Source organism: Protobothrops mucrosquamatus, unplaced genomic scaffold, assembly GCF_001527695.2.
Source record: "Protobothrops mucrosquamatus isolate PMUCROS unplaced genomic scaffold, P.Mucros_1.0 scaffold1007, whole genome shotgun sequence".
Classification (NCBI taxonomy): domain Eukaryota; kingdom Metazoa; phylum Chordata; class Lepidosauria; order Squamata; family Viperidae; genus Protobothrops; species Protobothrops mucrosquamatus.
This window is the reverse complement of record NW_015387243.1, coordinates 97,459-109,493: the sequence shown is the minus strand read 5'-3', so window position 1 is coordinate 109,493 and position 12,035 is coordinate 97,459. Positions and strand designations below refer to the sequence as shown.

Sequence of the window (12,035 nt, the reverse complement as noted above, 5' to 3'; positions counted from 1 at the left end):
GTTTCCTACCTGAGCAGGGGGTTGGACTAGAAGACCTCCAAGGTCCCTTCCGTTATTCTGTTCCACCTCCCCAGCCAATAAAAAGAGCATACTGAGTGATTTTTCAAGTTAAGTATTTTATTATCAAAATTATTACATCTCTTGTGAAAGTTCAAATATTACAGCACAGTGTACAACTCCACTTGAGGGTAGCACTGCAGCCCCCGCCCTCCCGACTTCCCGGTTGACTCCTCTCCTTTCCCAGCATCCTGAACAGGGCTTCGTCTCTGCCTGCTTTTTCTCCAGACGGATCCTGGCAACGGAAAGAGCAAGCTCGACACGATGGCGGAAAGGGAGGCTGCAAAGGCCCCGGTGAAGCTGACACCCTTTTTATACAGTATATAGGACACCCGCTTTCTGGGTGACAAGTTCCATTCCCCCAACACGCTCACAGCCAGATACTTTTGAGGAAAGATTTGCTTGTGTTTCTTCTTTTCCACTTCTGATATTTATTTATTTTTTTTAAAAGTCTCCTCTAAATTGAATGAAGAACACCTGATTTCAATGAGTTAGAGAAACCTGTAACAGCCCTAATTAAAAACGCAAATGAAAAAAAAAACAAAAACAAAACAAAAACAAAATAAATTTTTTGCTTCTGAGAAAGGAAGGGAAGACGTGCTCACGGCATCGTCTTGTCGAAGAGGGAAGGAAAAAGGTCCGTGGCAGCACTTTGGGTTAGACCTGCCTGGCATTTGCTAACCTACTATGGTTATAACTGAATATAAAATTAAGATAAATAAAAACACACGCTTGAAGAGTAAACAAGTGAGAAAAGCTGGCAACTGTATGGAATCGGACAGCGCAAACCAGTGGGGCTGGAAGTGCTGTTGGACCTCAAAAGAGGTGGTAGCAGGAGCCTCACGCATGCGCGCGCACGCACACACACGCAAGGACACGCCTGACAAGGGCAGCCGTGTCACGACCCAGACGGGGGCGCTTCTCTCACCATCATCCACCGACTACACGATCAGACTACACAACAACTTATATCATACAAAGCTGTTCCCTGCGACAAGCCACCATCGTCTGACGACACTCCATCGCGAAGTGCAGCTTGCCCAAGACTTGGTTCTGTGAGTGATGTTGTCATTGCAGCAATATTCACTTGCGCATCCTGTCTTCTCTCTCACACACACACACGGACTCATACTTGAGCGGACGCACACAGACATACATACAGACATACGTACGTACGTACACACACTACCACCAGCCCTATCCCATGAGTCTCTGCCCAGAGCCTGGACACAATAAATGCTCTTGCTTACAACTGGAATGATCAGAATGGACTACACCACCCACCCTCCCCAACCCAGAATGTTCTGGGAACCCAACTCTGCAGAGAGCACTTTGGGATTTTTTTTTTTAAAGGAATAGCCCCGCCCACCCACCCCCATTGCCCTTCCCTAATGTTCTGATTTGCACGATTTTTTATTCAAGCTTACCTACCTGCCCAGGTGACTACAAGCTAAGGGCACAGGCAGGAGACAGAGGCCATGCCACTCAGCACCCATTTGCTTTCTCTACAACGTACCCAGGCCTCGTGGCGATGCTTTGCTACAGGCTCTGCCACCACCGCCGCCACCACCACTTCCGCCGCCGCCACTTTCTCCTCGTTTTCAGAGCCAGGGGGTGGCTGGCAGTGCTTTCGCTCGCTTGTACATCCCGAAGCCTCGGCCTCTGGCCCTTCGCCGTTCCAGCATCCTTCCTTTCAAGCTACCGCTGGAAGGAACAGTAGGCAATTCAGTCCTGCCCTACGAAAGGCCTGTCTGAGTCTTTACGCCTGACCCTGGAAGCTGCTGCAGTCTGTACGGGTGAATGCTGCTTCCTCCCCCTCCTCGGTGGGGGTAGTGCTGCGAGTTGGAAAGTGCTGTGGTGGCGGCGGTGGCGGCGGCGGCTTTGGAGCTCTGGTAGAGAGCGGGTTGCCCGGAAGCGGGAGGGTTGATAGTCCGTAAGTCCGACTGAGGGGGCCTAGAGGAAGAAGTGCAGCTGGCGGCAGTTCCCATGCAGGGATGCGACCCTGATTCAGAGGACGGCAAACAGTCTGCAACTGTCGAATGGGCAGGACTAGGAGCAGCGGTTGTGGGACAGTTCTTCTTCAAGACTCCGCTGCCAGAATGGTGCTGGTTGCTATAATACCCAGAGGTCCCTGCAAACGGAGCCGTAGAGTCCGTGGAGCCCGACGGGGTGGAGGACATGGAGGATTCCGAAGAGCTGAGGGAGGGAAGGTGTCCGGTTCTCTGGGACTGAGGCCGGTAGCTGTATCCAGGGGATGGAACAGGATGTCCTCGGTACGGTGAGGAGCTCTGAAGAAGAGTCTGAGATTCTGTACGTGGACTGTCAGACTGCAAGAGCTGGGAGGAAAGACAACCAAAAACGCAATAATATTATATTCAGCTGTAGCTTGCCCACCTCCACAAGCCTCTTAAGAAAGTCTGGATCAGGAAACTCCAAACCTTTTGAACCAGAACGTAGGCCTGGAATCCAGCATCGTGACCTGGAGGCGCCTACAAAATGGCTGCAATAGGTGGAGATGGGACAGTCACCAAACGTTCTTTGGAGCAGAAAGGAAACGGGTAAAGCTGTCGCCCACCATCCTCCTCTGGCTCCCCAGGATGCGTCCCCCAACCTCCCATTTACATGCTAGTTCTCAATATGGGGGGTGTTTCCAAAGAGCCATTTGTTACAGGCAGTCCTCTACTTATAACCACAATTGAGCCCAACGTTTCTGTTCTTCAGTGAGTTTTGCTCTATTTTATGACTTTTCTTGCCACAGTGGCTAAGGCAGTGATGGTGAACCTTTTAGACACCGAGTGCCCAAAACCACTCCGCCCCCTGCCCTGCCCACTCTGCCCTGCCCTGCCCCGCCTACTCCACCCCACCTCCTGCCCCGCCCACCCTGCCCCCCCCCGCAGGGCCACTTACCACCTCCATGGCCTGCCGCGGCAGATCGCCCAGGCAGCCCTGCAGCACCATGGCGGCCACACAGCAGATGATGCTGCGGGGGCGGAGTCTTGTACCTGCTGCCCGGCTACCATGTCCTTGGCTGCGCTTCTCTGCATGGGCCACAACCGGGGACGACTCTCCTCCGGGGGGGCTGCTGGTGAGGAGGGGGCCGTTGGAGGCGGGGCTGGGGCGACGGCGCGCGTGCCCACAGAGAGGGCTCTGAGTGCCGCCTCTGGCACGCCTGCCATAGGTTCGCCACCACTGGGCTAAGGGAACCACTGCAGTTGATAACTTAGTAACCCGGTTGCTAAGTGAATCTGGCTTCCCCGTGGACTTTGCTTCTCAGAAGGTTGCAAAAGGGGATCACGTGACCTTGGGGATACGGCAACGGACGTGAGTGAACCTGTTGCCAAGCATCTGAATTTTGATCACGTGACCCTGGGGATGCTGCAAAGGCTGTAACTGTGGGAAAGGGTCGTAGGTCCCCTTTTTTCTGTGCCGTTGTAACTTTGAGTGGTCACTAAATGAACTGTTGTAAGCCGAGGACTACCTGTATTGGTATTTTCTAAAAGAAGGGGATTTAAAATGCATTTAAAAGATCGGGAAAGGCCGGGTACCTTGTGGAAAACCCTAGAGGACTGATGAATTGCTATGGATAGAGACCTTAATACCCAAACTTGCTACTGCTTCTCCTACCTGGTAGCTGTATCGAGAAGGACTGTAAACCGCTGGGCCCTTGAAGGAAGAACTGAGCGATTCTGATACGTCTCCTTCTACAGCATCTAGAAAACCAACCAGAGAGATAAGGATAAAGAAGGCATACTCTTTCCTGGATCAGGCAATTAAGTGGCAAGAGCCAGTTCCCTGAGACAGGCATCTGTAGAGAATGAATGAATGAATGAATGAATGAACAAAAGAAACGAACGAACGAACATTCACTCATCTTGCATGCCACTGCAATCATTCAGACTCTTGGCAATTTACAGCAAAGAAATATATAACAATGCAGTGAAAAGATTTGTAGTAAGAAAGACTGCCTAAATTAAAAACAAATTAATAAAATATCAAAGCAAATATCCGATGTTTTTTTTAATAGAAATAAGGTGAGAAAGCCTTCCTGAGAAGAAATGTAACCTCAAGAAACTTAAAGCCTGAGCAATGCATTGGAGGCAGAGGTATACTAGAGAATATTTGGATGTCATGAGAACAGTGAGATACAGGAATGGGAAGACACACCACAACGTAGTTAATTGTCCTTCCTTTGGCCCACTCTGTCATGTCAACAGAAAGAAAGGGAATAACTAAAGCAGGGGTGCCAAACTGCCGGCCTGCGGGCCGGACACGTCACGCAGAAGCCGTGCCCACCCCATTGCCGGCAATGGCAAAACTGTCCCAATACGTTGCGCGACGTCACAAGGTTGACATGTCTGCTCTAGAGTTCACAGCAATGAAAACAAACTGCTTTATAAATTCTACCCTGCAACTCATTTTAAGTTTCTCTTCCCATGACCATACTACGGGGTGGAACATGGGGGGAAAAATACACCCTTCCTTCAAAATGATGCCAACGTTGATTTGATTAGGATTTTTTCAACCATCTTTTATAACTAGGATGTCTAAGATGGCTGCTCTTTATTTAAGTAGGACATCTGTGACTGTGACCTGCTACTGTATGGGAACAAGTGGCTGCTTCTTGTCGGCCATGTGGTGTCCTTATGATTCCTTTATATTTATAACAATGGGGGGGAAAAAATTTTTGGGGCCAAATCAAAAGATGATTTTGCAGACCGTATCTTCCAGAAAAGCCTTCCCCTTTTTCACCCTTTTTTTGCAGAAAATTCAGACCTAGAGATGACTGTTAACAGACAGCTGCGTAGTATCTTTAGAAACCAGCCTGCTTCAAGTGGGTTGGCTATTTCATGGGGAAGTGGCTCCACAGAGAAGAATGATGCCACAAGGAGAGTCCTAACGTATTTTTCGGCTTTCCAAGAAGATTCATTCTCAGGGTTCCTTTCTGATATATTATTCTCTCACTTACCTACTTCTCTCTCTCCTACGCTATCTCGAGAAGGTGAGGGTTCTCCTCGCGGACATATTTTAGCACTGCTACGTAAAACCTTCTCCAAAATGCCACGTCCTTCTCGAAGTCGCTCAACAGAAGTGGGCACCATCCTTTAACACGAGACAGAGGGAGAACATGAAAAAAAAAAAGAGTGAATATGGGAATTTCAAGTTTTGGGGCAAATAAACTGTTACTTGGTTTACATAAATGCACAAACGGTAATTTTAAGGCTTGTAAACACAATAAATGTCATGTTATTTATTGAAAACATTCTTTTCTAGTGTGGGATCAGGTCCCTATACATACTTTCACATGCAGTTGATGCCATGTTGTTGGCTAGAGACCCAAATGACTTGCAATAAATATTAGACCTACTGCAAAATGCAATGTGGACTACGGGACCTCAAAACCAATGCACTCCAGGAGAATGGAGGGAGGGAAGGGGAGCTTGAGAAAGTCATATTGGATGAAATGGATGAGATTCCCCCAAAAAAGAGAGGCAAAACTTTTAAACAACAAAAGGCAATGTGTGAAGCACTATATGGGCTTGGTGGAATCAAGGATGCCTTTGCAAGAAGAGAATGGCATGGAGAGGTACAGTGAAGTATGGTGAGAAGCAAAATTAATTATGTGCTATCAAGTCGTTTTTGATTCCTAGCAACTATGTAGATCAGGGGTAGTCAACCTTGGCTCTTTTATGACTCGTGGACTTCAACTCCCAGAATTCCTGAGCCAGCATGGCTCAGCTTGGAAACCTCTCCCTTTCCCCTCAGCATGGCTGGCTCAGGAATTCTGGGAGTTGAAGTCCACGAGTCATAAAAGAGCCAAGGTTGCCTACCCCTGATGTAGATTTTCCTCCATGACAATCCATCCCTAACTTGTAATTTCAAGTATCGCAAAAGTGCATTAATTGCTACTGTAAACTGAATCCATCCATCTTCCTGCTGATTATCCCCTTCTTTCCTTTCCTTCTATCTTTCCCAGCATTTCTGGGAGATTATGAGCTCTAGTCCCTCTTTAGGTATGAAAGCTGGCTGGTTGATTTTGGGCTACTCTCCCAGCCCAACACACCTCACAGGGTTGTTGTGGGAAAAATAGTAGGAAGGAGTATTGTATTTGCCACCTTGAGTTTTTTATAGAAATAATAAAGGCAGGATAACAATAAATAAATAAATCACCACTTTTTTCAGAGAGTTGGGTCTTTACATAATGTGCCCAAAGTGGGATAATTGAGTCTGGCTGAGAACTCTCTGTTGATTTGTTCGATAATAAATTTGTTTTCTTGGTTGTCCACAGTATCCCCTGGAGTCTTCAAAGGTGTCAATACCCTTCCTATCCCGCTTCTTTGAAGTCCAACTTTTGCTTCCATATAGAATATATAGGGAATATATAGTGTTCTTGTGCAATTCTGATCTTTGTAGAAAGAGATTGCAACATGGCATTTGAGTATCTTTTCCAAGGCCTTCACTGTTGCTCTACCAAATGTTATTCTTCCTCCTTTACTGCTTCTTCCTTTTTACTGTTGGTGGTTGAGCCTAAAAGGCAGAAGGCATCCTACCACTTGGATTGGATCTTCATTGTTAGCTTTAAGACTGGCTATTCTACCTCCTGTCATTAGTCATTTAGTCTTTTTTATATTTAATTTTATTTCTATTTTTTTCTCTGTGCTCTTTGACTGTCAGTATTAGGGTTTGCAGATTTTCTTCTTCTTTTTTTTTCTTTTTGGCTATCAGGATAGTGCAATTTCTTCCTCCAGTTTCAAAATCACCCCCATCTTCTTCTCAAAAGCTAAATATAGGGGGTCTTCACTTACTGATCATTAAATCACCAACCGTTCAGTCACAACAGCGGACAACAAGGAGACTTATGACCGGTGGTTGAAGCTGCAATCATTGCAGCAATCCTGTGTTCACCTGACTGGTGATTTGGATGCTTGGCAACCTGTACACATTTACCACAGTCACAGTATCCCGTGGGGACCACACGATCGCCATTTTGTGACTTTTACAGCTGGCTTTTCAACCGGGGGAGCCAATGCGGAAGCCGGCATAAAGTTGCACGTTCTGGTCATGTGACATTGTGCTTTATGACCCGTGGTGATTCGCTTAATGGCTGCAGCTGGAACTGACATAAGCTGGGCACGGCCACGTGACTTTTCACTTTACGACTGTGTCACTTAAGTGATGGAATTGCCAGTCCCAATTACAATCAGTAAGTGTATAGCTGTATTTTCCTTCCGTCGTGGCCCAGGGTCTTCAGTTTCTTATTTATTACTCCCTTTCTACACTTTGCACAATGTTGCTTAACCCGATGGGTATGTGGGTACCTCGTAACTGATTCTCAGAACCAAGCTCTCAAGCCAGGCTTGCCCTCAGAGAGGCAGATCACAAGGGGGAAGATATTCTGCCCAGCCCAGTGGTGGTGAACCTATGTGCCAGAGGTGGCACTCTGCCGTTGCTCCAGCCTTGCCTCCCCCCACGACCCCCTCCTCTCCAGCAGACCCCCTGAAGGAGGGTCACCCCCGAGCGTGGCCCACACGGAGCAGCGCAGCCAAGGACATGGCAGCCAGGCAGCGTAGACAAGACTCTGCCCTCACACCCCATCATGCAGTTCATACTGCAGGGCGCGGGCAGAGGGTGTGGCCGTCATAGCGCTGCTGGGCTGCCTGGGCAATCTGCAGCGGGCCCTGGAGGCGGTGAGTGGTCCTGTGGGCAGGCGGGGCAGGGGATGGGGGGGCAGAGCAGGGGCGGGGCCAGTTTTTGGGCACTCGGTCTCTAAAAGGTTCGCCATCACTGGCCTAGCCCTTTCACTGCTATTTGTAGTTTTCTGGTTTAGACAGGCTGTAAAGGCCAGTTCCCAGGCACAGCACAGAGTACTTACACCCACCCATTTGTGCTCAATAAGTCACTCTGGTTCCATAAGATAAACTCCTCTTGTGAGGGAAGAGGAGCAGGAAGACTGGTTCTTGCCGGGAACCCCTTTAGTTGCATGCCTGCTGTAGGATTTCCAAAGAATGACGCATTGGCTACTGGAAAGCCAATCTGCCCTTGTGCTGCCTGTAAGAAAAGCTTAGCATTGAGGGATTCTTCCTCAGACTAAGAGAATATAGCAATACCACTTTACAATGCCTTGGTAAGGCCACACTTGGAATACTGCATCCAGTTTTGGTCACCACGATGTAAAAAAGATGTTGAGACTCTAGAAAGAGTACAGAGAAGAGCAACAAAGATGATTAGGGGACTGGAGGCTAAAGCATAGAAGGAACGGCTGCTGGAATTGGGTATGTCTAGTTTAACGAAGAGAAGGACGAGGGGGGACATGATAGCAGTGTTCCAATATCTCAGGGGCTGCCACAAAGAAGAGGGAGTCAAGCTATTCTCCAAGGCGCCTGAAGGCAGGACAAGAAGCAACGGGTGGAAACTAATCAAGGAGAGAAGCAACCTAGAACTAAGGAGAAACTTCCTGACAGTGAGAACAATTAACCACTGGAACAACCTGCCTCCAGAAGCGGTGAATGTTCCAACACTGGAAGTTTTTAAGAAGAGACTGGACAGCCATTTGTCTGAAATGGTATAGGGTTTCCTGCCTGAGCAGGAGGTTGGACTAGATGACCTTCAAGGTCCCTTCCAACTTTACTATTATTATTATTATTATTATTATTATTATTATTATTATTATTATTATTATTATTATTATTATTATTATTATTATCACTTGGCCAATAACGTCAGCTACACACTGGGCAAGGTTATCCTGCTGCATCGTGCTGAGGGATTTTTAGATAGAGGGCGTGAATTACATGCGTTTCCTTCTAAAGACTGGGTAAAAACAAGCACTCGCTTACCACCGACTGCTGATGCTGTCGTGCGGTTTGCAGTGACCAGTTGCTCTCGGCTCTGGGGGGCTCACTTCCTCCAGGTGAGTCAGGGAGGAGTGTGAGGGGGAGAAGCCATGTTGTGGAGACGAGAGGGTGTGACCCCCGGAGCCTGGCACAGCACCAACGTCCACGTCTGCCCCAGAGCTGCTGCTGCTGCTGCTGCTACTTAGTCGATTAGCTGTCACTGTGCATCTGGCAGAATCCCCTCCCTCCTTGGCCTCTTGCTTTCGTTTGCGGTACTCCAGCAGAGATACCTAGGAGGGAAAAACTCTTATCAGTCTAGCGGACGCCACGTTTGGGTAAGTTAAGGTTAAATCAGGCTACGGTGACTGTTTTGACTGCAAATCACTAGAAATGCCATAGAACTAGATTTGGAATGAGCCTAGCAACTGAGCTTTACTCAAATTTCAGATTAGGCTCACTTAAAAAAAACCCCACCCCATTTCCTAGGACAGTGGTGGCGAACCTATGGCATGCGTGCCAGAGGTGGCACTCAGAGCCCTCTCTGTGGGCACGCCCGTCGTTGCCCCAGTCCTAGGCCTTCAGCTGGGTTTTATAAAACCTTTTCGCTTTAGGCCTCCGCCGACGTGTGCCAAAAAAAAAAAGGTTCAATCAATCAATTTCGACTTCTCGCGGGGGGAAAAAAAGATCTTGCAAAGTTGGAATTGATTGATTGAACTTTTTAGTCCCACCCAGTCTGCCGTTACCACAGCAGCCACGCCCACCCAATGGGCCACACCCAGCCAATGGGCCACACCCACCCAGCATCCGATGATGCGTAAGTGGGTTTTGGGTTGCAGTTTGGGCACTCGGTCTCTAAACGGTTCGCCATCACTGTCCTAGGATGACAGGAAGCCCACAAGCAAAAGCACAGCAGAAAATGAACAACGTGCATCCTACAAATATCTCTCCCGAAATTAATGATTTGTCTACGCTATTCATCAATTTCTCAGCTACCGTTTTTATCATGCTCCAACACTGGAGGCTTTTAAGAAGAGACTGGACAGCCATTTGTCCGAAATGGTATAGGGCAGTGGTTCTCAACCTTTTTAATGCCGTGACCCCCAACCGGTCGTAAGTCGAGGACTAAACCGGTTGTAAGTCGAGGACTAAACCGGTCGTAAGTCGAGGACTAAACCGGTCGTAAGTCGAGGACTACCCAACCGGTCGTAAGTCGAGGACTTTCCCTGCCCGGGAGCGCCGCACATGTGTGGTTCCGCCCCCTGCGCCGGCCGAGGCGTAGCTGGCAAGCGGCAGAGACGGAGCAGGCCGACCACCAGCTGGCCCAGCTCAAGGGAGGTAAGGCACCCACCGGAAAAGGGGGAAAAAATGGCGGACAGCCTTGCTTGGTGACCCCCGTGAAATGGTCGATCGACCCCAAATGGGGTCCCGACCCACAGGTTGAGAACCACTGGTATAGAGTTTCCTGCCTGAGCAGGGGGTTGGACTAGATGACCTCCAAGGTCCCTTCCAACTCTACTACTACTACTACTACTACTACTACTACTACTGTTGTTGTTGTTGTTGTTATTATTATTATTATTATCAGAATGTTTCTGTGCTCATTCTTCTTTCAGAATCTTCCGTGAGGTATTTTTACAACCCCCGGTTCACCCTATTATGCTCTTTTCCTTGCTCTCTTCCTTCAGGGAGTGATCGTTTCTGCTTTACCCTCTCCTTTCCCCCTTCCCTTATTTATTTCCCCCCCCCCACACACACACTCACCTTTTTTCTCTGCGGAGGGTTCTGGGGGGCAGCTTTGACTCCTTCACAAGTTCTCTCACCGCAATGGGCCACTGAGCCATGCACTGCCTCTTTAAGAATGGCCTGCTCGTGTCTGCCAAAGTATCCCTCTGCAGGAGAACTGCAGCTGCCCGTATCCGGATTCAGAAGCTTCCCGTCGGCCATCTGGGGAGACTCTCTTAATAATCCATCGGCCCGGGGCATGGCGTTCAAAGGGGAAAAGGCATACATTAGGTTAAACTCTGTCCGAAAAGCTTGGTCAGAGTTTCTGAGCAGAGTCTGGGTTTCCCCGCTCTTTCCCAGGAAGCTGGTATCTGAGGGTTGGGACGCTGGATCAGAATGCCCCGTGGCAAGCAACGAAGGTCTCTCTAGGCAGTTGTGAGCACCGGCGTCCAGGTATCCTGCCTTTGGCGTGTCCAGGTCTGTCCTGAGGCAGAGCTAGAATAGCCAACGGGGGGGGGGGAATGGGAGGACAGGGAAGAAAAGGATATCAAATAGGGGAGAGAACCGGGGAGAAGGGGCACAAAAAGAGAGAAAAAGAAACAAAGAGAGAAAATGAAATAGTTGCCCTTTTGGCAAAACATCACACACTACTTTCCCACTATTTGCCCCCTTAACCTTGCTGCAGGTCTTTCTGCTCTGTTTTGCTTTTTTTTGTCTGTTCTTCTACCTGCACAGTCCATTTTTCGTCCCCTTCTAGGCAGCAGGATTCTGCACATTTTCAGGGTCCCTCCCAATCTGGGTTGGAAATATTAATGCCCCCAAAATTGCCTTGGTGGTTGTTGTTGTTGTTTTTTTTTTAGCAAGGTCACCCATTTCACATATAACATCACAACCATTTCAATAAAAGGGGAAGAATCAACACAAATTTCAAGGCAAGCAACTGTGCCACGCACCGGATGTTCTGATCAACCAGCTACTTTAATGGTACAACTATTACAGCCACGCAGCACGAGCACACTTTTTTTCCTCACACCACGTCATTCAGAAATCTCCTCAACACAGAGACTGACAAGAGTAGATGGTAGAGTACAAGAAGCAACCACTAGATGATGGAATCCTGGGTGGTTCTCTACATAAAAGGTGTTAGCGGTCATAATGACAAGATTCCTTTACAGGAATCTTTCCCTAATATCGGTGGAATTGTTTTAAAGACAAGAAAGAGATAAGACCCGGTGTCTGGAGGCCGTGAGGGTCTGGATGGGGAGGAACAGACTCAGGCTCAACCCGTCCAAGACCGAGTGGCTGTGGTTACCGGCGCCTCGGCATAGTCAGCTGATTCCATCGCTGACTATAGGGGGCGAAACTCTGGCTCCCTCGGATCGGGTACGCAACTTGGGTGTCCTCCTGGATCCACGGCTGACACTG

At 48.5% G+C, this 12,035-nt stretch overlaps 1 protein-coding gene across 1 annotated transcript in view; it reads right to left on the bottom strand.

Moving 5' to 3' along the window:
• Positions 1–1,793: 1,793 nt before the first annotated feature.
• The window catches only part of SETD5 (SET domain containing 5), a 47,611-nt gene continuing 37,369 nt past the window's right edge, over positions 1,794–12,035 (bottom strand). The window contains exons 17-21 of the mRNA XM_015819865.1: positions 10,650–11,105; positions 8,892–9,178; positions 5,024–5,157; positions 3,682–3,767; positions 1,794–2,393 (exon numbers count right to left, since the gene is read on the bottom strand). Of these exons, the coding sequence (XP_015675351.1) occupies positions 1,794–2,393; positions 3,682–3,767; positions 5,024–5,157; positions 8,892–9,178; positions 10,650–11,105 (1,563 nt within the window). The remainder of the gene's footprint in view (positions 2,394–3,681; positions 3,768–5,023; positions 5,158–8,891; positions 9,179–10,649; positions 11,106–12,035) is intronic.